Source organism: Cygnus olor, chromosome 9 (assembly GCF_009769625.2).
Source record: "Cygnus olor isolate bCygOlo1 chromosome 9, bCygOlo1.pri.v2, whole genome shotgun sequence".
Taxonomy (NCBI): Eukaryota; Metazoa; Chordata; class Aves; order Anseriformes; family Anatidae; genus Cygnus; species Cygnus olor.
Genome location: NC_049177.1, coordinates 24629954 through 24654074, shown reverse-complemented (window position 1 = coordinate 24654074; position 24121 = coordinate 24629954). Strand labels below are relative to the sequence as shown.

Genomic DNA, 24121 nt, shown 5'->3' with positions numbered 1-24121 from the left:
GGGCTTTTACCACCTGCTTGGCAATTCAAGTGAGTTCCCATATAAAGCCAGCCCCTACCCGAGCCTCCCAGACGCTCCCTGCTGGAAAGCAGGAGGGGAACAGAATGGGACAGGCAGGCTCGAGGCGACCGATACCGGAATAATCCCAGAATAATCCCAGAATAATCCCAGAACGGTGCTGGCGCCACCCACACGTGCTGCCCTCATGGTCCTCTGGGCTCAGGGCCTTCGCTGATAACTGGGGGCTGATTTTTGTTATCAGACAAGAGCAGCTACAGCCTGCTGGCATGCAGCACGCCGCAGACAAATTAATTGCCTGTGGGTATAAATGCAGGTTATACGTGTGTCTGTGCTCCTGCATGGCCGGGCTGGAGTTTCAGGGACGTTGTCACAATTTAAAGGTTTTAATCCCAAACTTGCTCCTGGCTGTCCTGGTGCCGCATCCCCAGGCCGCTGAAGGGCTGCTGGGCGCAGAGCTCAGGGTATGGGGTTTGGGTTTCTGCACCTGACTCATGAACGTCTCCATGTAACTCCTCGTGTCCCCGTCTGGGGAAGCTGAAGGCCGCACGGTTCTTCATCATCTCAGGGGAAATCTCTCTCCCTCTTCCCCTTCTTCTCATACCTTTTTTTTTTTTTTTTCCTTTTTTCTCATCATCTTTGGAAAATGCTCCAATTCTTCTCCTAGCGTGCCATCAAAATGCACATCTTAGTGCAGAAAATGGGCTTTACTGAGCAAAAACCCGAGAGTGAGAGCTGTAAATGCCCCCCTACTTTCCCCTACTCCTTCTCGCCATCCAGCTGGAGATTAGGAAAGCCCGTTTATTTTGCCTCCCTACCACTCCCCACCTTTGGGCAGGACTAATATAGCCTAGTTTTATTGGAAATCGAGCAGCAGGGCACTAAAGGGGAAAACTATGATCTTTGGTCAGTGAAGTCGTGAAATTGTCTGCAGAGAGTGCTGAGGGTGCCTTGTGCTTGGTGCTGCCCTGCATTTGTGCTGCGGGCGAGGTTTAATTTTGGTTCGGGTGAGAGGATGTAGAAATGAGGTGCTGGGACCGACTGGCCGGGGCTTGTGGCAGCTGGTCCTGAAAAGCAGCTTTCCAACATGCATCAGGTCTACATCGTGTGCGTCTGTGGGTACGGGCCAAAAGCGCTGGAAGTTATTTGTAGCCAGTGGAATTCATTACAAATCCTCTCCCAAAGAAATAGCGCTGCAGAGCAAGGTGGATTGTAGCATTTTAATTTATTTATATAAATACAAAACCTTACAGTTTTATATTGTTCTGCTGGAAAGCTCGCGTTCGCCATAGCATTTTGCATAAGGCGAATATTGCATTTCTGAAGGAACAGCTCATCGTTAAGAACATAAATAAAATTGCAGGGAGGCAGCGATAGCTTTTCTGTTGCTATCTCACCGTGCTCATTAGCAATGAGAATGGAGAAATGGTTCTCCATTCATTAGCAGTAAATAACTGGTGGGATATCATACCTACTAATCATCAGGCCATTTGTAAATTCTCTATTAAGCACGTGCGAGCCAGCTTATGAACTGCACAATTGAAAATTAAGCCCATGCAGCTGTATCAGCGCGTCTTTCCAGATCAGCTCCATGGAAAAGTCTGAGAGTTTGCTGCATGGTTCCTCACTTTTGGATCACCAGAAAGTTGTAAACACTTGGGTGGCTGAAATTAATCACTCTAATTCACCGTAAAGCATTCACCATCCCGTGCACGGGGGGGATCATAATGGGAGAGTGAAGTTTCTGCAGCCTTCTGCTCCATGTTTTGAGGGAATAGAAAGTTGTGGTTGGGTCGTGTAAAGCCACAGGTGCTGTCTGGGGCACACGTAGAAAGTTTTCCGCGTAAATCTCTTACCTCTGAAAATGGCCCACAAGAAAGTTAAGATTGCAAGATGTGCATCATAACCTCTGCATAACTTCTGCATCAAAATAAGAACACGACAGAGGATTTTGTGAAGCACAACAACACAACAGCACCTTTCCTGGTGCTCTTTAATTCCCAACTCATATGAATTCCAAAAGAATAGAAATTCACTGAAGAATGTTTTTGTTTTTGTTTTTTCCTGTATTTTCCTGATAAAGCCATATTTGGCCTTCTAAGAGGAAGAAGAAGAGTTTTATTCTGATGTTTCATTGCACAAGATTTTATCCTAAATATTTATCTTTGGCACCCCTGTGCTTTGGGAGGGTTTTGTAAAGCTTCTTGCTGTAAAAGACTGCAGAAACCTCTGTGGAAATAAAAAGTCCATGGAAGAGAGACAGGCATTGTCTGGATTTTTAAATCACCTGAGGATTACCTCCTCATAAGGAGGAGTAACATGTCCAAAATGATGGAAAACAGCTCAGCATCGTCTTCCCTCAGTAAAGAAGCAGTGGTCTAAAGCATTACACATGAATGTAATCCAAACAAATATTCCCCTTTCCAAGGAGATTTCTAGTATTAACCGATTAAAAAAATAATCTTTTTTTTTTTTTTTTTTCTTGCTAGATTTAAACCCCGGAGAAGCTTTAGCTTGGCTTAAAGAGGAGCTAAATCCATAACTCCCGGTAAATCGTCAGCAAATGTAGATGAAATCCCGTGATGCCATATGGGATTCCCAGTTGTGTGAAGGCTGGGGCAAGCCATCCTGTAGGAGCTCTGTGGGGTTTTCATCGGGGCAAAGCAACCCCAGCGCTGGCCCTGGCTCAGTGCAGGAGCGGTGCTCGCGGGGGCTCAGCACGTGGTGTGGGGCATGCATAAAAATAGATGCGTGGGGCAGGGGGAAGTTCTGAATACATAAGGAAAGGGCTGGCTGCGGCTTCCTGTGAGGTACCCGCATTTCTTCACTTCCTTCCCACGGCGGTGAGAACGTGCCCCGCTCCCTGCCCGCCCCGGCTATGCGGTCAGGAGTGCTCGGCTTTCCTGCGAGGGTGTAGCTGTATTGCAGGGTCTGCTCCCTGCGGAGCAATGGCTTTGGGAGTGCTGGGAACCTGCGTGCGCTGTCCGGCTCCATTGCCGGTGCCCTGGGGCTGACCATGGGCAGCTCCAGGCATGTGCGTGCCCCACGGGTGTGCAAGGGGCCAGGGCATGGCGATTAAGTGATGGCTTACTGGAAGGTTAAAGAAAAAATCCTGGAAGATGTGCACAGAACTGGAAATTACATATTTTCCCCCAGAACTGGGGATGCCGGGTGTTTTCTCCTTCTGTAGGGGGATAAGCAGTGAAGCCCTAACGTTTAACCACGGGGATTTCAGTGTCTGGTACAGCTGCATTTTCTTTCCACGCTGGGCAGAGGAGGAGCTGTCCCCTCTGCAGCACAGGCATCTCCCCACTCCCCAAGCCCTCTGCAGAAGAAGCCTCAGTAGGAAACCCAAAAGCAGATGGTGCAAATGCCCCCGGGCTTCTCTCCCCGCCTGGCAGGGCTGCTGGGGGTCCTGGGGTATTTGGGGGCTTCCCGCTGGGTCGTGCGTCTGCAGAGGGCAGCAGTGCTCGGTGCACCCAGGGGCATCGTGCCACGCTGACCCGCCTGGACGGCCGCCAGCAAGCTTTCCCTCCATTTAATCAGGCCTTGCATTAATTATTACCTACCCGCCTGACTCGCTGCCGAGCGGGCGATGGCAAACCGGCCCGGAGGAGAGGAGCAAACCCCTGGGCTGAGGCCGATGTCTGGCCTCTTCCGTGTGCTCCCCGTGAGGGCATCGCGGGCCTGGAGGAAAAGCCTGGCTGCAAACCAGGCTCTCTTCAAGACTTACTCACAGTATGGTTTTTTCTTTTGAATTTGTTGAAGTGAGGCCCCAATAACTAGAGCTGCCGACACTGTGGCTCACTTTATTCAAATGGAGCAGCCATCTGAGCCTGTGTTCGGGCCATTTGGGGTACTCGTCTTTCATTTTTAAACCTAATCCCAAGAGACAGAGCTTCCATGGCTCTTTTCTTTTATTAGCACCTTCCACACGTGGTGAAGCTGCCGATGGGGTGTGCGCGCTCCTGTGCTCACTTTTCCCAGGGGATTTCGGGCTCGTGGCTGGGTTGAACCCTGCTGTGGTGAGTGGGAGCAGTGGAGCTGGGGTCTCCTCTCCATCCACATCACCGAAATGCACAGGGACCAGGGCACTGCATCCGCCCACCCCTGCTCCGTCTTCTCTGGCCTGGCTGCACGAAGGAGGAGCCCAGAAAGCCAGGGCAGGGCCCTTTTCCTACAAAGGCCGATTTTTCTGGAGGCACATCTGGTGCGGGGAATCAAACCCGAGCCGCGCTGTGAGCAAGTGCAGCGTTTCTGCAGTCATTTACATTTCTAACTTGGCCACAGCTGGCTGCGGGAGGAGCAGGCGATGGCTGGTACTGCAGCACGCAGCCACCCGAGGACGGAGGGGAGGCCCTGGGGTGCCTCCAGCTGCCGGCCAGAGCAGCTCGGGGCCTGGGTCGTGGCGCCCTGTGGGTTCTGTGGGTGTTTTGGTGCTCCTGGGATGGGCCCCATCCAGCAGCAAGCAAGGCTCAGGACCTGCTGTGCCCCAGGCCTTGCGCTGGGGCTCTCGGGGTACCCAGCACCCCAGGAAGCAAGCGGCGAAGCCGAACCGGGGCTGATCCGCAGCCCAGCAGGCTGCGGGTGCAGGGATGGGGGAACACCCGCCTGGGTCCCCATTTTCCCCACTTTTAGGGGCCGTCGGAACAGAAGGCCGAGCCGGGGGTCGGATCCCTCCAGGCGCCAGCCTCCGGCCTGCGCTGGGCAGCGTGGCGAAGCCCCCGGCCCTATTTGGGGCGGCGATGGGGGGGGGGGGGGGGGGGGGGGTTGGTTCTGAGGAGGGCAGGGCCGTGGGGGCACCGGGGGTGTCCCGGGGACCCCCTCACAGCCACTGCCGTGCCCCCCGTGCCCACCCCCATCGCGAAGAGGCGGGGGCAGCGCCGCGGGGGCGTTGCTTTGCGCAGCCCCCCCCGCCTCCACCCGGCGCTCCCGGGGGAGCTTTAATTTATTTATTTTTCCCCCCATTTTCGCTCTCCCCCTTCCCCCCCCCCCCCCCCCCACCGGCGGGCTCGCTCTTTGTGTGGGAGGGAAGGAGCCGGCGGCTGGCGCTGGGCCCGGCGCCCCCTCACCCCCCCCCCCCCGAGCCCGGCAGAGCCGCGGCCGGCGCTGCGCAGGCGGGGCCGGGCGGCAGCGTCCATCTTCCCCGCGGGATGCTCCGAGATGGTCCTGCAGGAGAGCGGCCCCTACCAGGTGCCGGGGGGGCCCCGAGCCTCCGGGGGAGGGGGGGGGGACTGCGGGGCTTTCGGGGGGGTCCCGTGGGGAATGGGGGCCGGGGAGGGGCCGGGCTTTTGCGGGGGGACACCGGGAGGTGCGGGGCAGAGCAGCCGGGGGGGTTGGGGAAGGGGGGGGGGGGTTGAGGGGAGGGGAGGGGGGGGGGGGCTGCGCCTTCCCGCAGCTTTTTGGGGTGCGGGGGGGGGGGGCCGGGCTGGGCGCCGCGAGGGGGCTGCGCGGTGATGCTGCGGCCCCGCTGCTTCCCCCCCCCCCCCGCCGCCCTGCAGCGCAGCGCCCCCGGCCAAATGCAGGACCCCCCTCCCCAAATACAGGACCGCCCCCCCCCCCCCCATGCCACATGCAGGTGCTCCGGGTTAGGGCCCGCCCCAGGGAGCTGCCCCCCCCAGCGCCCTGAGCTCCCCGGGGTGGTGCTGAGGGCCAGCCCGGCGGTGCTCAGCTCCAGCAGCGGCCCCCAGCAAAGCGGGGGCGGCCCGGGGGGAGCCAGGATCCCGGCCCTGAGACCCCAACAAGGCCAATTCCAGCCCCGGGGGGGGGGGGTCAGCAGCAGAGCTGGGGGCGCAGCGGCGGTGGCTGTGTGTGCCGAGCATCCTTTGGGTGGGGAGAGGGGGCTGGGGGCTGCTGTGGCTCTGCGGCCCCTGGAATAGAGGGTCGGTGCTGGGGAGGGGGGGTGCACCTGCCTGGGGAATGGCATTTTGGGGGCTTGATCGCCTGGGGAGGTTGTTGCCCCCCCAAATATCAGCGTGCTGCGGCGGTGCCGAGAGACCAACGCGTGCGGACGTGCGGTGGAGTGCGTGCTGCAGAATGCCCCAGGGGCACGGCCGGCCGGCGGGGATGGGACCCGAGAGACCGGGCTCTGGCCAGGGCAGCATCGCAGCCTCGGTGTTCCCTCAGCTGCATTTAACCCAGTTTCAGCCCGTGTCTCAAGACAAAATGCCATCATTGTCAAATACATCACGAAGCGAAAAGATACCGCTGCGAGTGTATGTATATGTAGAGAGAAAAGGGTTCAGAAGCTTTTGCAGTGAATGTTTTCAACGTAACAAATGCTTCTGGAAATGAATTTCCCTTTTCAGCTCCTTTGGAAAAAAAAAAATAATAATCCCGTTTATTCATTCCCCGCTTGAGGGGATCTGGTTTTTCTGCAGCTCCGAGCCTGTTGCTCTCGTCCCTCAATAAATGGTGCCATTGTTTCTGCCAGCACGCTGAGACCTTGGGGCTCCCGGCTGCCTCGCTGGTCCCGGGGGAGCGGGTGCCCGGTGCCTGGTGCCCGGTGCCCGGTGCCTGGCATCCAGAGGCCGTGCCGGCCTGTTCAGCTTCCCTGCGTGCTGCTGCCCCCGGTTTTGTGGCGTGGCAGCAGCGCTGCGTTTGATCTGTTTTAATCTCCGCTTGTTTACGAACTGCTTTCTCTCCTCCGGAACGATAAATATTAGAGTGGAGGCAGGCAGAAAGAATGCGGAGCTCGCGGAAACGGTCTTTTGAATGTAATCTGTCCCAAAACACTGCGAAGAGACAGAGAAACCCTGCCCCCCAGGCCCATTAACCTACAGGCCAAGTTTTAATCCCCCTGCGGCTGATGATCCCGGGTTTGGGATCGAACTGGAGACAGAAATGATGGGATTTTGGGCACCACGGGGGGAGGAGGGTGGCGGTGTGTAGCTGCGCTCCTCGCATCCCTGCCCACATGCCTTTCCGGAGCTGCTTGGGATTTATGAGAGCTGCAAAACAAATAGAGGAACAAGCCAACGCGCTGGGAGAAGCCGAGGACATGTTTGGTTTAGAGGAATTCAGCAGAAAAGCTCTGACCTGAGCAGGGCTGGGAGGAGAGCCCCGCACCAGGAGGGCGCCAGGCTGGATGGGGTTGGGGACCCGCTCGCTTCGAGCTCAGCCTGGTTCCCCCATGGCCAGGAGGCCCCAGCGCCTTTCCTGGGCCACTGCCCGGTGTCAGCAGGTGGCCGCTGGCCTCTCTGTCCCTGGGGGCCGGGGCCGGCAGTGCCAGCTCCCATCCAGCTGCACGCTGGTGTGCCCATGGGGCTCCCAGCGACACCCATGGCCACCACCGCCTCCACCAATGGGGATTTTCTAAAAACTGATGGAAGAACGCCCCGTACAGACCGCTGTGGGATGGCTGAATGAGGACACGCAGCCTGAAGGCCACAAATAAACCCAGCGTTAGAAAAAAAAGGAAAAAAGTGATTTCCTCTTAGCTATTTCTTTCCCCATTTCGTACTGTTTAATTTTCCCGTGCCAAATATTTTGTTCAGGGCTCCATTTTTCTCCTACTGTTTGACAAGAACAATGCCAGCTCTTGCATGTTGGGTAGGGTTCAGTGAGGTCCTGAGCTTGCACAGAAGGAAAGCGCAGCGTGCAAATCCAGACTTTAACACTGCCATGAAGGTGAAGTCGTTTGCTTTTGTCCTAATGTGTGTTTGAGCAGCGCTACGCTGGCTTGCAGCCTTAGTCGGCGTTTCAGCTTGTCGTGTGAGCGCATATTTTCAGCGTTGCCCAAGAGGTGCACCGTTGCAGGCCTCAAAACCTGGCTCCTCAGGCTGTTGCTGGCCTCATCCCTGCTTCTTTGCCTTTCGGCAAAGCATTGGATGTGCTAACGCTCAGGTAGGCGTCTGCAGAGGGAGGGCACGGACGGTCTCGTCCCTCTGCTTGCAGTGCGGTGTTTTAACAAATCTCTGCAGTGCAGGGGCACGGCAGTTTGAAGGGACTCCTCACAGGAGATTTATTCAGACCTTTACGATGAAATAAATGTTCTGTGACGTGGTGCTGCTGAGATTTCTATGAACGATCCACCTCAAAAATACCTGTGGGGAGGGTGCACAAGCGGCCGGTGCTGTCTGTGTGCAGACCGCGAGGTGGAGGCCACCTTTAGATCCCAACTGGGCACCAACGCTGGCTTTGTGGGGAGAGTTTTGAGTGTTTTTCGTTGAACTTCACTGGGAATTTGGGGTTTGTATCTAGTAACTCGGTAACTGGCGGTGTTTGGAAGCTGATCCTGAGCAGCAAGGGGCTGGAGGCTTTTCTTTGAGCCTCCCCCAGTGGAGGAGGCCGACATGTGCCAGCAATGTTTAGGAGCTTCTTATTGACCCAAACAAACATTACGTATGCGTGGCCTGGTTAAATTCAGATACTCGCATGCTCCTAAGCGATCGGCATGTTTCAAGTGCATGAGACACGAAGCGGCCTGTTTCCTTGCCTTGCCCGAGCCGACTGGAAGGCTGGCCTCCCCGGCTGGCCTCATCCTTACCGCGGGGCCACCAGCAGCACCCAGCAGCACCGCTCCCGTTTGCACAGCCCCGAGCCGAACCGCTCTCGCCGTGCCCGTTGCAAGTTTTCCTTTTGTGCTATAAAAAGCAAAGCGGCCTCAGGTGGTTCTGGCAGCTTCTCCCCAGCGCTCCCATCGCACGTCGCTGAATGGAGGAGCAGCCGCTGTAACCATGGAGCCGCCTCGCAGCTGATGCAATCTGACGCGTGCTTCCCCGTACCCAGGAGGGCTCGGCAGCCAGCGATGCCCAGGCCGAGCGTACCTTGCAGCACGGCCCCGTGCCACTGCTGCTTTTGTTCGTGTGAGCCTGCGGTGGGTGCTGTGGGTGCCTCTCAAGAGGACGCCGGTTGCCGGAGGGAAGGCCGTGGGGCTGGTGCCGCGCATCCCTGGTGGCCTTTGGCGTCGCGTGGGGAAGGAGCGGAGAGCGGTGGCTGGCTCCCTGCGCTGGGACACCCACCGAGGGCCCCCATCTCGGGGCTGAGCTCTCTCCGGAGCTCAGGACGACTTTTTCTTTGGTTGTGGGCAGGCGGCTGCTCCCAGCCGCCGAGGAGGACACCCAAATCCCCCCTCAACAGGGGCGCGGGGGTGCTCCCACCACCACCTCCGGCCACGTTTGGTTTCCCTCCCGATGCCGTGCGCCAAAATGCTGGCAGATCCGGGCTTTTCCCTGGGGATCTGGGGACCCCATCTGCGGGACGCTCTCGGACGTTCCTCCTGCACCAGGCTGCTCGGGGAGGGTCCCGGGGGGCTGCCGGGGGCCGGGCAGCTGGCAGGGCCCTAACACGGGGCTGCACGGCTCTGTCACCCCAACGGCACCGCAGGCTGCGGGATCCCGGCCGTAAGCCCTTCTTCCCCTCCCTGGTGCGCTGCCTTCCCTCCCTGGGAGCTCCCAGGCCGATCGTGTCTGCAGAATCCAAAAAAAAAAAAAACCCTTTTCTTGAAGAAATGAGGGCCGGGGCCTACCGGCGCGGTGCCGGTGCCGTAGGCCTCATTGTACTCCGAACAAAGGTGCTCGGAGAAACCAAGGCACGTTATCAGAGCGGACGTCAGGGTCCCCATTGTCAGGAGAGGAAGTTAATTTTAGGAGCAGCGGGAAATGACACGGTGAGTCAGCGGTGGGGGGGCCAAAAATAGTGAAATGCCCGGATAGCAGCAATTCCCAAGCGAGGCGAGGAGCGACAAAGCACCGTCCTGGGAAAGTAGTTGGATTAAACAATCCTGCGTGGTGTTATTTTTTTTCCCTGACGCTTCAGGGCAGAGTAAGGCATAATTTGTATGTCAGCGGAGCCGGTGAACTCCGCACGATTTGCGTTTGGGGTGGGATGAAGTCCGTAGGGCCTGGCTCCGCCATTTGGGCTGTGGGGCTGTTGCAGCTGGCTGTGACAGGCCCGCAGCTGGGTCCCACCAGAAAGCAGCACCTCTGCGCCGGGAGCGCCACGTTCGGAGGCTCGCGGGGCAAACAGGACGTGAGGTCCATCCTCCGAAGGGTCCCCTGTAGAACTGCGTGTCCGGAGCTGCGCTCGCACGCACCGCTTCCGTCCAGCTCCCACGGGGCGGGTGGCGAGCCCAGGCTGCTGGGGCTCCGCTCGCTACCTCCTAGAAACCTTTTTTTTTTTTTTTTTTGCACCTGAAAGAACCGCTTTGGGCCGGGAACGCCCTGCTGGGAGCTCCCTGCTACCGGCGAGGGACCCACGCCCCGCTGCCAGCTCGTGTTGGGACGATCCCCGCGGAGAGAACCCGGGGAGAAAAACCCCATCCCCTGGCAGCACCGGGCCCTGGCTCTGACATAAGACACCGGGATTCTTCCTGCCCTTGCGCAGCCGGCGAGGGCTTGGGGCTATTTTTACCCGGCGCTGCCAGTGGCTGGAGGGAGCCCTCGGCTTTCCTCCGCCGGCTCCCGCTAATCAGCCCCGGCCGCTGCCTTTGACTTTATTAGGGCAAGCCGCGGGCAGGGAGGCGGCGAGGCCCCGGCGAGCGAGGCCCCGTTGCCGGCGGGCGGCAGCGAGCGGGGCGCCCGGGGCCACGCTGCCATGTCCCCGCGGCACGGCGGGGAGCGGCGGGGAGCGCCCGGCAGCCGGGGCCATGAGCGGGGCCGGTGATGGAATGGCTGACATCATCGGGCAGGCATCCGCGCGGGACGTGGAGGGGAATTATAAAAAGGTAGGGGACAGAAAGGAGCCTTTTGTCTGCACGCTCTGCGCGGCCGGGTGCTGCCGAGCGCCCTTCGCTGGGCACGGGGCCGCGGGGCTCGGGCGCGGGGCTCGGGCACGGGGCTCGGGCACGGGGCTTGGGAATGGGGTTCGGGCCGGAGCTGTGGGAATGGGGTTTGGGCACGGGGCTTGGGAATGGGGCTTGGGCACGGAGTTGCAGGCACGGGGCTTGGGCACGGGACTGTGGGCATGGGGTTTGGGCACGGAGCTGTGGACACGGAGCTTGGGCATGGAGCTGCAAGCCTGGGGCTTGGATATGGAGCTGTGGGCACAGGGCTTGGGCACGGAGCTACAGGCATGGGGCTTGGGCACGGGGCTTGGGCACCGGGCTATGGGGCATGAGGCTGCAGGCACGGAGCTTTGTAGCGCAAGGAGCGCAGAGCTGGGCCGCCTGTGGCATGCTGGTTTCATGTGCTCGCTGATGCCCTGTCCCCGGTTTGATGTGCTGCTTGGCGAAACTCCCCCCTCCTCTGCGTGTCCTCGTCCCAGCTTTTCCCTAAAAGAGCTTTCCAAGCACCTTCTCATACCGCAAGACCTGTGATTTTTAAGGCACCGTGCCACATGGCTTGAGAGAATGTGAAGGTTTGACCTTATTTTGTATTTACAGCAAATCCATCCATCGAAACAAGTGTTGTATAATTACAATTTCTGTTGGTAAATCCAATCATAGCCTTTGTACTTCACTGAGATAAAAAAAGGCCCCGTGTACGGGCCTGGGACTTTAAATATAGTAATTGTCCATGTCTGGTAATGACAGACCCTGGCAAAAAATAGCGTCCGTGGCGTGGCTGTGCCTGGCGCTCCCGTGGGGACCAGGCAGCCCTGGGCTGGTGGGGCAATGTCCCCCGATGTCCCCTGATGTCCCCCACCTTCACAAACCCCTTTTAACCCCTCGGTCGGACAGGAGTGGCACTGCCTTGCAGGCGTTTGCTCCTGCCTGAATATTTACAGCGTTCATCGGCTTGGTATTTGCTGCGTGGCTCTTTCCTTCTAAACATTTTGGGCAGCGTACTAACAACCCGTGCCCGTGCTTGTCCCTGGCTTGTATCGATCAGCCCAGCCCCAGAAACGTCCCTGCCAGCCGCTGCTGAAGGTGGATGGTCCCGAAGCGCGATGGTGGAGCCCGGCAAAGTGCTGCTACACCTGAATCGCGGATAAATATTTCATGTGCACTCTTGCTTGCTATTTTGGGTGACGTCTGCAATGGGGGAAGGCCGCTAATACAGTGGCCTGCGTGCTAAGTAAGCCAGCCAAGCGGGGTGGACGAACAGAGCAGCCCCGTTGCTGCTTCTCGAGGGACATAAATAATACAGCCTGGGGGATACGGGGTGGGCTTCTCTCGTCTTCCCGGAAAACACAGAAATCCTGTTAGGATCGCCTCGATGCGCCCCGAAGGACACGGCTTGTGTGGGAAGCAGGCACACGTTGGACAAATTCGGTGGCTTGGCCAAAGACGGGATTTTCTTGGTGCCTCCACATTTAAATCAACATGCCGTGCCTACGGGTAGATAGGCGTGAACGTCTGTGTAAGCCGAGTGTTGGAAATTCCCGTGCTCACCAATTGTATGTGCAGGAGAAATATATTAAAAAATGGGTCAGGAAGGGATAAAACGGGTCAGGCAGCCGTAGCGGTCTAACGCTGACGAACGGGGCAGCACTCGGCCCCTGCCACGCAGCCCTCGCCGCCTTCAGGCCCGGCCCGAGCACCGGAGGCAGCAGGGTGCTGGGACAGACACACGGCCGCGGGCAGAAAGCAGCAGAAAATCTCCCCGTGTCCCAGGCAGGATGGAGGTTGAGGCCACCAGTTGTTATAAAAGCGATTAAAATTGAAAGGGCCGAGAAGTGGCCCGCGCAGGACGGCAGGGAGGGACCCTGGCAGCATCAGGAGGGTGCCACGGTGCTGCCGGCCGCAGGGCACCCCGAGACTTGTGTCCAGATTTGTGTCCTCAGGGCACGCGTCCCACGGGACCACTCCAGGTGCCAGCTCAGAGGTGCGGAGCTCTCAGCTTTCCGACACAGCGTGAAGGTGTAAAGTCCTCATAAATTCACAACTTCCCAGATTTTTTTATCGCATCAGCTTCCTATCAGATATTTTTCCTGTTTATCAACCCAGCAACTTAAAAAAAAAAAAAAAAAAAAAAGATATATTTTTTTAAATCTTTTTCCCCACCGGCTGTCCTGAGGATGGCTCTCGCCAAGGAATGGGGGCCCCGCGATGCGTCGGGGCGGGCGCACGTGGAGCAGAGCGGAGCGGTGATTAAGAGCACAAATTGCTCTGCATCATCAGCAAACAGCGGAGAGAAAATTGCAGTAGACGTGCAAGCAGCAGTAATTGCAGCGTGCGGGGCTGGAGGAGCAGCGTCTGGCGCTGCCGAGCCCGAGCTCCTGCCTTCCTGAGCAGCCTCAGCTTCTCCTTCATCTCATTGCCTTCATCTCGGGGGGGCTGCACAGCGCCGCACCTCTCTTGGAAACGCTCCCACCTGGTTTGGGGACCTCATCCACCGGCGTGGGGAAGCAGGAATTCCGCCTTGGCCTGTAAAAACCGCAGGCTAACAGAGCAGCCTTCAGCGACACGGCAGACCCCCCTTTTGGAAACGCGTGTATTTTTCATTTCAGTGTCAAAATGCATATTTAAATAACACGGTTTTATATTTTCCTTGCTAGTACCTTTACATTTTATTCAATACGTTATTTTTTATATACAAAGTGAGTATGTTTGATAGTCAAAAAAAAAAAAAAAAAACCACGTGCAATTTTCCTTCTCGATTTCCAGTTTTCAGTGCTCAGCTCAGGATGTATAATGCAGCTGGTGGGTAATTTATCTAAAGCATAAAGTTCAGTTCCCTCAGGCATATTATATTTCTTAGTAACTGTTCCCTATTTTATAATAACAAATAGGGCTCTCGATTTCTTTATGGTCATTATCCCGTGTCTGTTTTATAAAATGGGATACGCTGAGTTCGGTACTGGGAATACTGTTATTTAGTATCCTCAATAATGGCCTGGAAGAGAAAACAAATTGCACATTGATTAAATGTACAGATGTCAAACGGGGAGCAGCTGCAGCCTCCTCGGGACACGGAGCAAAATTATAAAAGGTCTGGAGAGAGAGCACCGTCTGAAGGGGGAAACATGCGTGAGAGTGGTCCGTAGATCTGTGGGTTTTAATGCAAAACGGCGATTTTCTGTGCGTGCTGAGGGGTGGAGGGTGGGATGGGGTGGGGTGGGGTGGGATGGGATGGGATGGGATGGGGTGGGGTGGGGTGGGGTGGGGTGGGGTCCTCTGTCCACCAGCAGCCCGTGGAGGTGGCTCTGGCTCCCGGTGTCTGGGCGAGACGAGAATGTCTGGGCATGGAAAAGAGGCAGATGGGAGGGTAAGGGCGAGGATCGCCTCAGTGGCAGAAGGGGGGAGGAGGAGGAGTATCCGTGCTTTCATGAAATATTAACGTGCCTTGGGGACGTACCCGGGGATGCATCTGGCACTGGGAAGCAGCTGAGCTCAGAGCCGGGTCGTGAGTAACCTCTGTTTGAAGCAGGGAGGCTGCACGGTGTACATTTCCCGGTATTGCTTCCAGCCCTGCTCGCGTGTGGCCGGGGGCCGCGATGGGCAGCACGAGGGACACGCGTGGGCAGCCCCCGCCCTGCCCTTGCTCCACTGAAAAATCTCTTTCCCCTGCGGTACGTCTTGTTGCTTCGCCTCTCCTTGGTTGCTCCTCGAAATAGCGGCTCCTCTCCCGAGTTCCCCGAGGGCTGGCAGGCTTCCAGGCCGGGAGCATCTTCACTAAACGGTGGTTTGCATGGGGGAAAAAAAAAAAAAAATCATCTGAGGGTGTTTGCTGCGTGTTCTTCAAGCGTTGTCTCTGATCGATTGTGACTTTTGTCTCTGTGCTGCTACCGCCAGCAGGGCTGGCTGTGTTTCCTCAAAATGCAACTCAGTTCGGGATTGTTGGCTACCGAAAGCTTAAAAAACAACATAAAATATATATATATATCTAGGCGGTCTAGGTGCAACTTCCAAGAAGAGGAGCTGAACTTGGAAAATTCAGTACCCCTCGATGCCAGGGAGGTTACTTTTAATATTTTAAGTTATTTGTAGCGGTGAAAGAGGAGTTAGGTTACAAATGAAGCATGCCTTTTGGTAAGGGCTTGGCAATGTAGCGGGCAGTGTGCTGCTGTAATACAGGCGGTCAGTAGTGGGGTTACATTAAATGATCAGCTATTTTTAGTTAATAATTCGCATTTCATTCTATGTCGCTTCCTTCTGTCAGGTAAAGATACTTTGTTTTAGTTGGGTAAAATACGGGAGGCACGTCTATATTAGCAGCGTGGATTGCGGTCCGTGCCTGCCTGGTACGTTTTCTGCCGTTGGGTATCCCTGAGGAGTTGTTCTGTGTTACCTTGAAATGAAATGTTTCAGGGCTTCCAAATGTTCCTTCTGCCAATTATTTGCCTTCTTTTAAGAAGTCGTTGTCAGCATCGGCGCATAATCCGTTGCCGACAGCCACCGGCGTGGTAGTGCTGTTAATTTGGGTGTGGATCTGTGATTCTCATCTATTGCACATCGATTACTCACGCAGCCCTCTCCGTAGCCATCGATGGGTGATTCGTTGTAAATCATTTTGTAGCCTGACTTTATCCCAGATACACGCACGTGTGAATGCATTTTTAAAGCCATGGATAATTTGATGGCAAAGGTTAAAACCCCCCCTGCACATCGGTTGCCCAGAGGGCCGTGCAATTTCGGAAGGTGCCGCTGGGGGAAGTGGAGGCACTGCTGGTGCCAGCACGGCCTCGGTGGCTGTGTGTACCCCCAGATCTCGGCAGATATAAGTGCAGACGTGCATCAGGAAGGCTCCCCAGGTGCTGAGCCCCCTTGTGCACGGGCCTGGCCGCGTCCCGCTGGGCACGGTGACCCCGCCGCCCGCCTCACGCCGCCCCGCGCTCCTTCCCTCGCAGGCGCAGAAGAATGAGCGCGAGTCCATCAGGCAGAAGTTGGCGCTCGGCAGCTTCTTCGACGATGGCCCGGGACTGTACACCAGCTGCAGCAAGAGCGGCAAGCCCAGCCTCTCCTCCCGGTACGTGGGGCGCGGGTGATGGTGGGGGGAGCTGGGGCTGGGGCCGGGAGAAGGGCTGGGTAGCGGGGTTTGCCACGGGAGTCTCTGAGTTGAGCTGCAAAATCCTCAGAATTTGAATGTTGTAGTGGAAGATGCGCGTGCCCGAAGCAGGAGGGGCTTGAGAGTTATTCCTGGGTTAGCCTGGTGAAAGCTCATTAAAAAAAAAACCACACTCGGTTGTGAAAGCACGTCTTCTTTTGGCGGTTCGGGAGGTGGTGGCCTGCTGGAAGCGGATCTCTCTCTGATAATTACCCTGGTGGTAGCATATCGGTGGAGCACAGCGAGGCTTCTCCTTTGCTGAATTTACCTTCAGCTGCCTCCTGAAATACCTGCAGCGTGTGTCGTCAGTGTTGCCCATGGGAGACAGCAAGGTCTCCGGCTTTCCAGACAAGAAATTTGGGGAAACGAGCGTGCGGGGAGCAGAGCGGCAGCGTGGTCCTGGCCCGGGCAGCGGCCTTGGGGGCTTGTGAGACGTGGCGTGATGGGGACAGGCCCCAGGTGTGCCGGGGAGGGCCTGGACGTGTTCGGCTGCCGGGGGGGTGCCCACAGCACTTGGAAAGCCTCCCACGCTTGGGCCCCATGCCTTGGCACGGCCAGGAAAAAAGCTGGGAGAGGCATAAAAGCAGGAGGAATGCTGCTAGTACAGCAGAGAGGTGTGCAATTGCAAAATCAGACTGGGCTGCAAGGCATCTGAAAGGGAAAGCTGTTGTGCGCTTTGTAGTTACAGCTAAACCAGTAACCACTACCTCGTAATTATGGTGCAGGTCTAATTAACACTGCGTAGCAGGGTTTGGCAGCTGTGCCATGAGAAAATACCAGGTGTACCTGAATGCTTTGGCATTTTGTTAGTATTTATAGTCCAGGCGAAGAGCTGGTACACGCTGCACGTGTCAGGACACCTACAGGCTTCCAGAACCAGCAGAGGCTGACCTGCTCCCGGAGAAGGGGCTGGCACCGCTCGGCTTCCCGTGGGCCACGTTTCAGGTGCCACATGGACGCAGGCTGGATGTGAGGGGGGTGGCAGTCCCTGTACCTCCACATGGTGCTCCCAGTCCTTGTCCCAGTACCATGAGGCAAGCACAGGGCACAGCCACGCACTGTAGCATCCTCTTCCAGGCCGGTCGCTGCCTCCCAGCTGCTCACCGCTTTAATCCAGGCTTTTTACAACATGGCCAGCATCCTGTTTCTACCGCTCCCGTGCTCCCAGAGGTGCCTCGTCTGCCTCTCTGCTAGGAGACGTGTGGTTTGGGCATTTAGGTCACGCTCTTGACACGCGGGCATCCCGCAGGCCCCATTTTGCACTTGCTCTTCCCTTTCAGCGTGAAGCAGTTTTAAGCCAAGCCGAAGGCAGCATCCTGCTCCCCGTCCTGGGTACCCACATTTATTTAGCCTGGCTTAAAAGCTTGTGCGTAATTGTTAATGCTATCATATAGTGATAACGAATAAAAAATACCACTAAACCAAATGTAAAATTAGAGTTTGCTGCCTGTAAGTACCGATATAATCCCCCTTGTTGCAGAGCTTGTGCGTGGGCCTGCCCCATCTTAGGCACGTGATGGTGGGGCCTGGTAGTGCTGACCCCAGAAACTTCTGCTTCCTAGGGATATTTTTTAATATGAATTTGGAATAAGAGCAAAGACCGAGCGGGATCTGTAGGAGGCAAATGGGCTCGGCCCTGACGTCAGGTGCCTGGGACACGCAGCGGGAAGGCTGATAATTGCAGTCATCGGCTGCTGGGCCCCATGAACGCCAGTGTGGGGCTTCACAAATACGGTTTTGTAAAAGGAGTCGTTTCCTGGTGTGCTACGAGATGTTTATCTGACCAGAGGCACCAGATGGAGTGGTTTCACCCGGTCCTCGGTGCACCACGTCTGCTGCTCCAAACCTGCCCCGGCCAGTCGGCGGCACGGGCCTGACTGGGATGGCGACCTGAGGGAATGGCTGAACTGGGAGCAGACTGCCTGCATTCAGCAGGGCCGGTGCTGGCTCCGGAGGGGTCAGTGCTTGGCCTGAAGCTACTGAATGTGGTCATCGATGAGCTGGAAATAATTGCAATATCACAGCTCGAAACGCGAATGGTAGTGGGAGTGAAATCATCTGGGATTTGGGCGGCTGCGCTGGGTGACAGGGGTGTCTCCCCACCTCCCTCCTGCCCTTGCCTTGCTCAGCAGCAGGGGTTGGGGCTGTGCTGCTTCCCTTCTCCCTCTCACTTAGGAGCATATTGCTAACTGTGGTTATTTGGGCGAAAGCCGGGAAGGTTTCAGCTGTAGAAGCAGCCGTGCGATGCAGCAGTGCCTCTTGGCCACGAACAGCATTATTACCCTCCTAAATAAATCATTTCGGTCATCCCACGTTATTTTGTATTAAAGGCCACCCGCGATGACGAAGCTCTGCGGTATCTCAGCAGTTCTGAAGTTCATCAATAGATGGTGGTAGAGGCTTTATATCGTTGTGGAGCCGGGCGTTTTCAGTCCCTTGGGGATGCCCCTTAGAAACGCTGGCCTGGCTCAGAGGAGGCAGCCTGCCTGGGACCTGTCCCCATCAGCACCAGCATTTCGCCCTGGTCTGCTGCTGGTGGGGCTTTGGGGCTGCTCGGGGCCGAGCAGGGCATCGCTGTGCTGCTGGTCCTCCGCGGGGCATGGCCACGGGGGAGAGGCAGCTGCATCGGGCCGCAGCCTGGCACCGAGGTTGTTCCTCTCAGCGCGTGAGAGTTGAGGTGAAAGGGCATGTTTCCACATCAAATAATAGCTCTGGGACCGTCTTCGTAGGGAAAAAATGTGCAAGTGGTTATATTTTTCTTAGGTCAATGCAAAATCAGGCAAGCCGGGCCTGCAGCTTTCGGTGCTGCAGCACCTCGCCTGCAGGCCTTGTCGACACGGTGGGGAGAAGCGCAGGATCCCAGCACAGTGTCCAGCCCCATTCCTGTCCCCGTCCCTGTCCCCCTCCCCGTGTTGTCACCTCTCCTTCCCCTGCAGGCTCCAAAGCGGGATGAACCTGCAGATCTGCTTCGTGAACGACAGCGGCAGCGACAAGGACAGCGACGCCGATGACAGCAAGACAGAGACCAGCCTGGACACGCCTTTATCGCCCATGGTAGGTCTGGGAGCGCCTCTCGCAGGGGTGTAGGGCACAAAAACCTTAACGCCGTCCCTAATGGAAACCCGTGGAGAGCTGAGCCTATTAAAACAGCAGCGCTAAACCCCAGAGCAGCATCTTCAGTTGTCAATAAAAGAAATGGAAGGTGCCGAGAGGCAGATAGCACATTGCCCTTGCATAGCAGAGACTTGCTGCTGACACCAGCCGCCTCCATGGGCAGTGTCCCTTCTCTGCCCTCCTTTCTCCATGGGTCTGATAATTGCCCGGGCAGTAATGGATTCGAAGCCGTATCAGCTCCCACCAGCTTTCCTCTCTTCTTTTCCTCTGCGAATATAACACAGAGGCCCCAGACATGTGCTAGGCTTTCCTCCAGCTTAACCAGCCCGTCCTCTAAACACCTATTGATCTGCTTGGCTCTCCTTTGAATTTCATGTGCTCAAGCTGCTGCTGGTACTCAAAGGAGGCAAAATCACTGTTTGGTTTTTAAAAATAATCTTGCAGATTTAATTAAAAAAATAATAATTAAAAAAAATGTATGTTTCACCTTGTCTGTAGAAATCATACCATTTGTGAGTGTACCAAAAGGCGATAAGGTGCAAGCCAAATGCTTTGCTCTGTCCCCGCTGGCGGCGGTGGCGGTGCCGGGCTGTAACGGCTGCGTGTCTGCTTCCCTAGAGCAAGCAGAGCTCTTCCTACTCCGACAGAGACACGACCGAGGAGGAGTCCGAGTCCCTCGATGATATGGATTTTCTCACCAGGCAAAAGAAACTCCAAGCCGAAGCCAAAATGGCCTTGGCTATGGCAAAGCCCATGGCCAAAATGCAGGTGGAGGTGGAAAAGCAGAACAGGAAGAAATCTCCGGTAGCCGATCTTGTAAGTGCGGGGCTGGGACCGCTGCCCATTGCTCCTCTGGCTTTATCGTAAATAATTACAAATAAAAACAATTACAAATAATTCAGGGAAATAATTAAAGAGTTGAAACTTTATTTCCAGCTGCCACATATGCCTCATATAAGCGAATGCCTGATGAAGAGAAGCTTAAAACCCACTGATTTGAGAGACATGACTATCGGGCAGCTACAAGTGATAGTCAATGATCTCCACTCGCAGATAGAAAGTAAGTGGTATTTGTTTAATTCTTCTTTGGCGTGTCCCGTCTACTTCTGGGTGTACGTAAAAATGTTGGTAAATGTACAATAACACAAATACGAGCTGCACTGCAGAAGCTGGAGGTGGATTTTTTGCCAGATTTGGCTCCTTTTTCCCTTCTGTTTTTTTCCGCAAAGCACTCGGAGTGCTCTGTAACATAGGGATGGTGGTGGCAGCATTGCTCCAGCACCTGATGCATTGTTTGTAACTCAAAACCTTGTCAGGTAAAAATAGTCTCGGGACATCTGGAAGCTGCTGCCAGTTCTATGGCCTTATGCAGCTTTATGGCTGCGTTTTCCTATGGTGCTGTGCTGTGGCATCAGGAACATCCACAAGTGGAGAAACTCCAGTCCAGTAGGCAGCCTGGGCACGTAGACTCTGGTGAACGTGCTGCTCAGGCAGCTTGCAGCGAGTTAACATGTTTCATGGGGCCTTGCATTTGCCTCCTTGTCTGTCTTTGCTCTCTCCAAAGGATCCAGGGTTTTTCCCCCAGGCATCTCCACCTTCCAGTGCCAACAATTAATTAATCTTGGAGGAAACTTCTCTGGTGGCTGTAGGTCAAAAAAATGAAAAAAATGTTTATTGGGCTCCCTTGCTGCTCTGTAATTGCTCCCGTTCATTAATTAGCATCCCTCCTGGCAGCCCCGCAGCCCTGTGCTGGGGATGTTGAGCTGCTCGGTGACTGCCCCTGGTTTCTGCCTGCAGGCGGGCAGCAGCGGCCGCTCCTCTTCCCATGTTCACACGACAGGCAGGGATGCTGCCCGGGGTGCAAGTGGTGCCTAAATACCCCCAGGCTGGATGCTTGCTGCAGTTTTTATTGCTCAGAACTCTTCTCCATGAATACACAAAAGCTGTAGCACTGGGGCTCGAGCCCCAGAAGCACCAAGAAATTTATTCAATTACAATATTACAAGCTTGCCCCCGGGTACAGCTCCAACTCCCCACCTTTCTCTCCGGCCCCAGGCTTGAACGAGGAGCTGGTGCAGCTGCTGCTCATCCGGGACGAGCTGCACACGGAGCAGGACGCGATGCTGGTCGACATCGAGGACCTGACCAGGTGAGGGGGGGCCTGCATGTGTTTCCCTTCACTCGGGACCTGGCTCCCTGGTGGCAACATGGACGGAGCTTCTTTTAGCAGAGTTTCAGTCCTAGAGGTTTTGGGTTGGCGGTGACAAAGCACTCAGGGTTTGTGGGACAAAATCCCACACGAGCAGGAGCTGCAGGGAGACAAGCGCCAGAACAGCAGGCTTGATCCTGCATAGGTGTCTCCTGTGCTTTGGAAAACACTTTGCTTGCAAAGTGCTGTGAGCAGGGGTTCAGTAAGCAGAGTTATTTGGCAGCCCGGTCAGCGCCGTGGTGGCGGTGCCGCATCCTGGCATTGTTTGCGGCTGGGGACGCCTCAGTTCCCTGCGGAAGGGGAGGAAGTGCCCGAGGCTGAAGCAGACCCCGCGGGGAAGGTGTTTCCTGGCCGGGGAAGTGTTTCCTTCCTGACCTGGAGCAGCCGGGCCAGCCCTCCCGTGGCCTCGCTCGGGGCTGCATTTCCTCGGGAAGCGCTGCCAGAGCGGCGCGGCTGTGGCCGTGCCTCCATCGGTGTGGGTTTGCCTCCCTCCCACTGAGTACCAGTAGCAGGGCTGCTTCTTTCCCTCCTCCCAGACATGCCGAGAGCCAGCAGAAGCACATGGCAGAGAAAATGCCGGCAAAGTAAGCCGAGACGCCGTCAGAGCAGAGATGGAGCTCGCCTGTCCTTCGCTTCTGTGTCTGTACAAATGCTGATGTCCACGGTGGCGCACCAGAAAATCAGTGTTAGTCATTGGTCGTGTCCGAAGCTTTATGTCCGGTGATTGGCCTCTGCTTCTTAATTTATTTTAATTTTTTTACTCGTGCCACTAAATATCAGGCATTTTAATAATATTATTACAGAAAATGTACAGTACTTATAACATTATAAATCATGGATGAGAAGAGAGGGTAGTTTAACTTTATTTTTGTTTGCTTAGAGATTTTAAGTTGAACAATATTTTACCATTGACTACTTTTTTATCCTTCACTGTAGTTTTAAATAAAGAGACTGTACTTGACGGTGCTATACAAGTCAAAAAATACATGCCTGCCTCGTAGTGAAGTTGTAGCTTTCAGTAATATGTACATTTTAATCAGTTTTCAACATTTTGTGAATGTTGACTACCTGACATTCATTTTTAGATGTGCTATTAACATTCAGTTGGATTCAAAGAGTTACCTTGGAAGTTTTATGTATAAAGATGTAAAATAAAAATTTAAAAAATTGTTTCATATGATATGTCTTTTTGTTGACTAGTGGTTGACTTGGTGATGCACCAGTAATGTACTCGTCTAACTAAATGTGCAATTCCTAATTTGCCATCACCAGAAAGAGCCTTTTTTGCCGATCACATAAAACTATGGAGAGAAGACAGGATTTTTGTAGAGTTATTTATTTGTAAGTTCATAATGTATGTATGACATGGACTTAAGATATTCTTCTATAATAACATTCACCAGGCCCTAATAGTGTGACTATTGTTAGAATCAGCAGGCACATACAGTAGATGTTTTTATATTTTATTGTCTGGGCTAAATATTTAAATGACTCACCAGTGTCAGAAATAATAATAATAATAAAAGAAAAAAATCTATGTTAAAAATCTAAGCGGCATATTAAATGTATTATATATGGTTATTGCTCACCTCTGCCTTTGGGCTGGCCTCACGTCTGCTGTCCGTCCCCGTCACCGTGGTGTCCGTTGTGCCCCCCTCTGCTGCCCCCCGTGTTTTTAGGAGGACGGGCACTGGGCGAGCTGGGAGCTCTGTCTCCAGCCTTAATTTCTCTGTCCCAGCGCCGGAGCAGGGCCCCAGCGCCCACCCCAGGGCTGGCCGTGGCCGGGAGCAGAAAGCTCCGCTGCCTGCACTTCGATTGTTTTCCTCAGTGACAAATTCCTCTTAACCAAGTGTTGGGCTGATGACTCGTTCAGGGTGTTTGCAGCAAAGCATGAGCTGCATTAGAATTCCATCCCCTGCCATAAATGTGTTTTACAGAAATGATTTATCGCTATTTATTTTTCCCCTTCTTTCTCAGAAGCGGCGCAGGCCAGGTTGTGTGAGTGCCAGACCTGCAGGGCTGGGGTCCGGGACCCTTTGGGGCTGCCTTGCCTTGCTGAGGTGCTTTCCGAGCCCGCTCTGACGGCAAGATGCTCGCCTGCAGGCTGGCAGCGTAAAATCTGCTCATTTCACTTGCATTTTTAGAATCTATGCAGAAAAAAAAAAGATGCCTATGTTTGGGGGGTGTTTGCTTCCCTGCATCTCCTGGTTGTCTTGCTGCTGTTACCTGCATGTGGCGATAGCTGGCTGCTGGTTTTGTATTTCTGCTCTGTAAAACGTCCGTGTTTTCACCTCTGAGGCCAAAATCCCCCCCCCCCGCGGGGCGCAGAAAAGCTCGGGCTCAGCTTTAAAACCGAAAAGCCCGGAGGCGTGCCAGTGGGGTGCAGCGAGCGGGGACGGTGCAGGGTCCCCACCGCCCCCGCGCCCTCCCCGCCATCGTCCCCGGCACCCCCGGCTCGTGCTTCAGATTTTCGGGCACTTGGGTCAGGAAGCCTGGTCAGCCCGGGGTTGTGCTCACCCGATAAGTGCCTTTAACTTGCTGGAGAGAAGTGAACCGCGCGCGTTCCGCTAACCTGCTGTCGAGGACGGTCAGCGGTTTTTCCATCTTTAAGGGTTTGGTTTTTAACAAAGAAAAAGATTTTAAAAAAAGAAAAAAAGAGTATTGCTGGGTAACTGCATCTTCTTGGATCTCTGTCCAGTGTACTACGGTATCGTGCTGGTGTGTATGATGGCAATGCTGTGGAATTAATGGATTAAATTACGTTTTTGAAAGAAAAATGTGTTGTGTGGTTTCTGAGCTGCTGCCCCAGCCTCAGGATTTGCCTCCGGCTCCTGTGTGTGACCGGGGCCACCCCTGCACCAGCGGCACCAAGCCGGAGCGTGGCCAGGCAAATGCTGCTGGAGCCAAACTG

General features: G+C 55.3%; 1 protein-coding gene across 1 annotated transcript in view; it reads left to right on the top strand.

Moving 5' to 3' along the window:
* LOC121074501 (IQCJ-SCHIP1 readthrough transcript protein) overlaps positions 1-22382 on the top strand; it is a 139369-nt gene extending 116987 nt beyond the window's left edge. Inside the window, 6 exon segments of the mRNA XM_040566633.1 lie at positions 15691-15809; positions 18824-18941; positions 19620-19817; positions 19938-20061; positions 21057-21150; positions 21747-22382. Of these exon segments, the coding sequence (XP_040422567.1) occupies positions 15691-15809; positions 18824-18941; positions 19620-19817; positions 19938-20061; positions 21057-21150; positions 21747-21798 (705 nt within the window). The 3' untranslated portion in view covers positions 21799-22382.
* The last annotated feature ends 1739 nt before the right edge of the window (positions 22383-24121 follow it).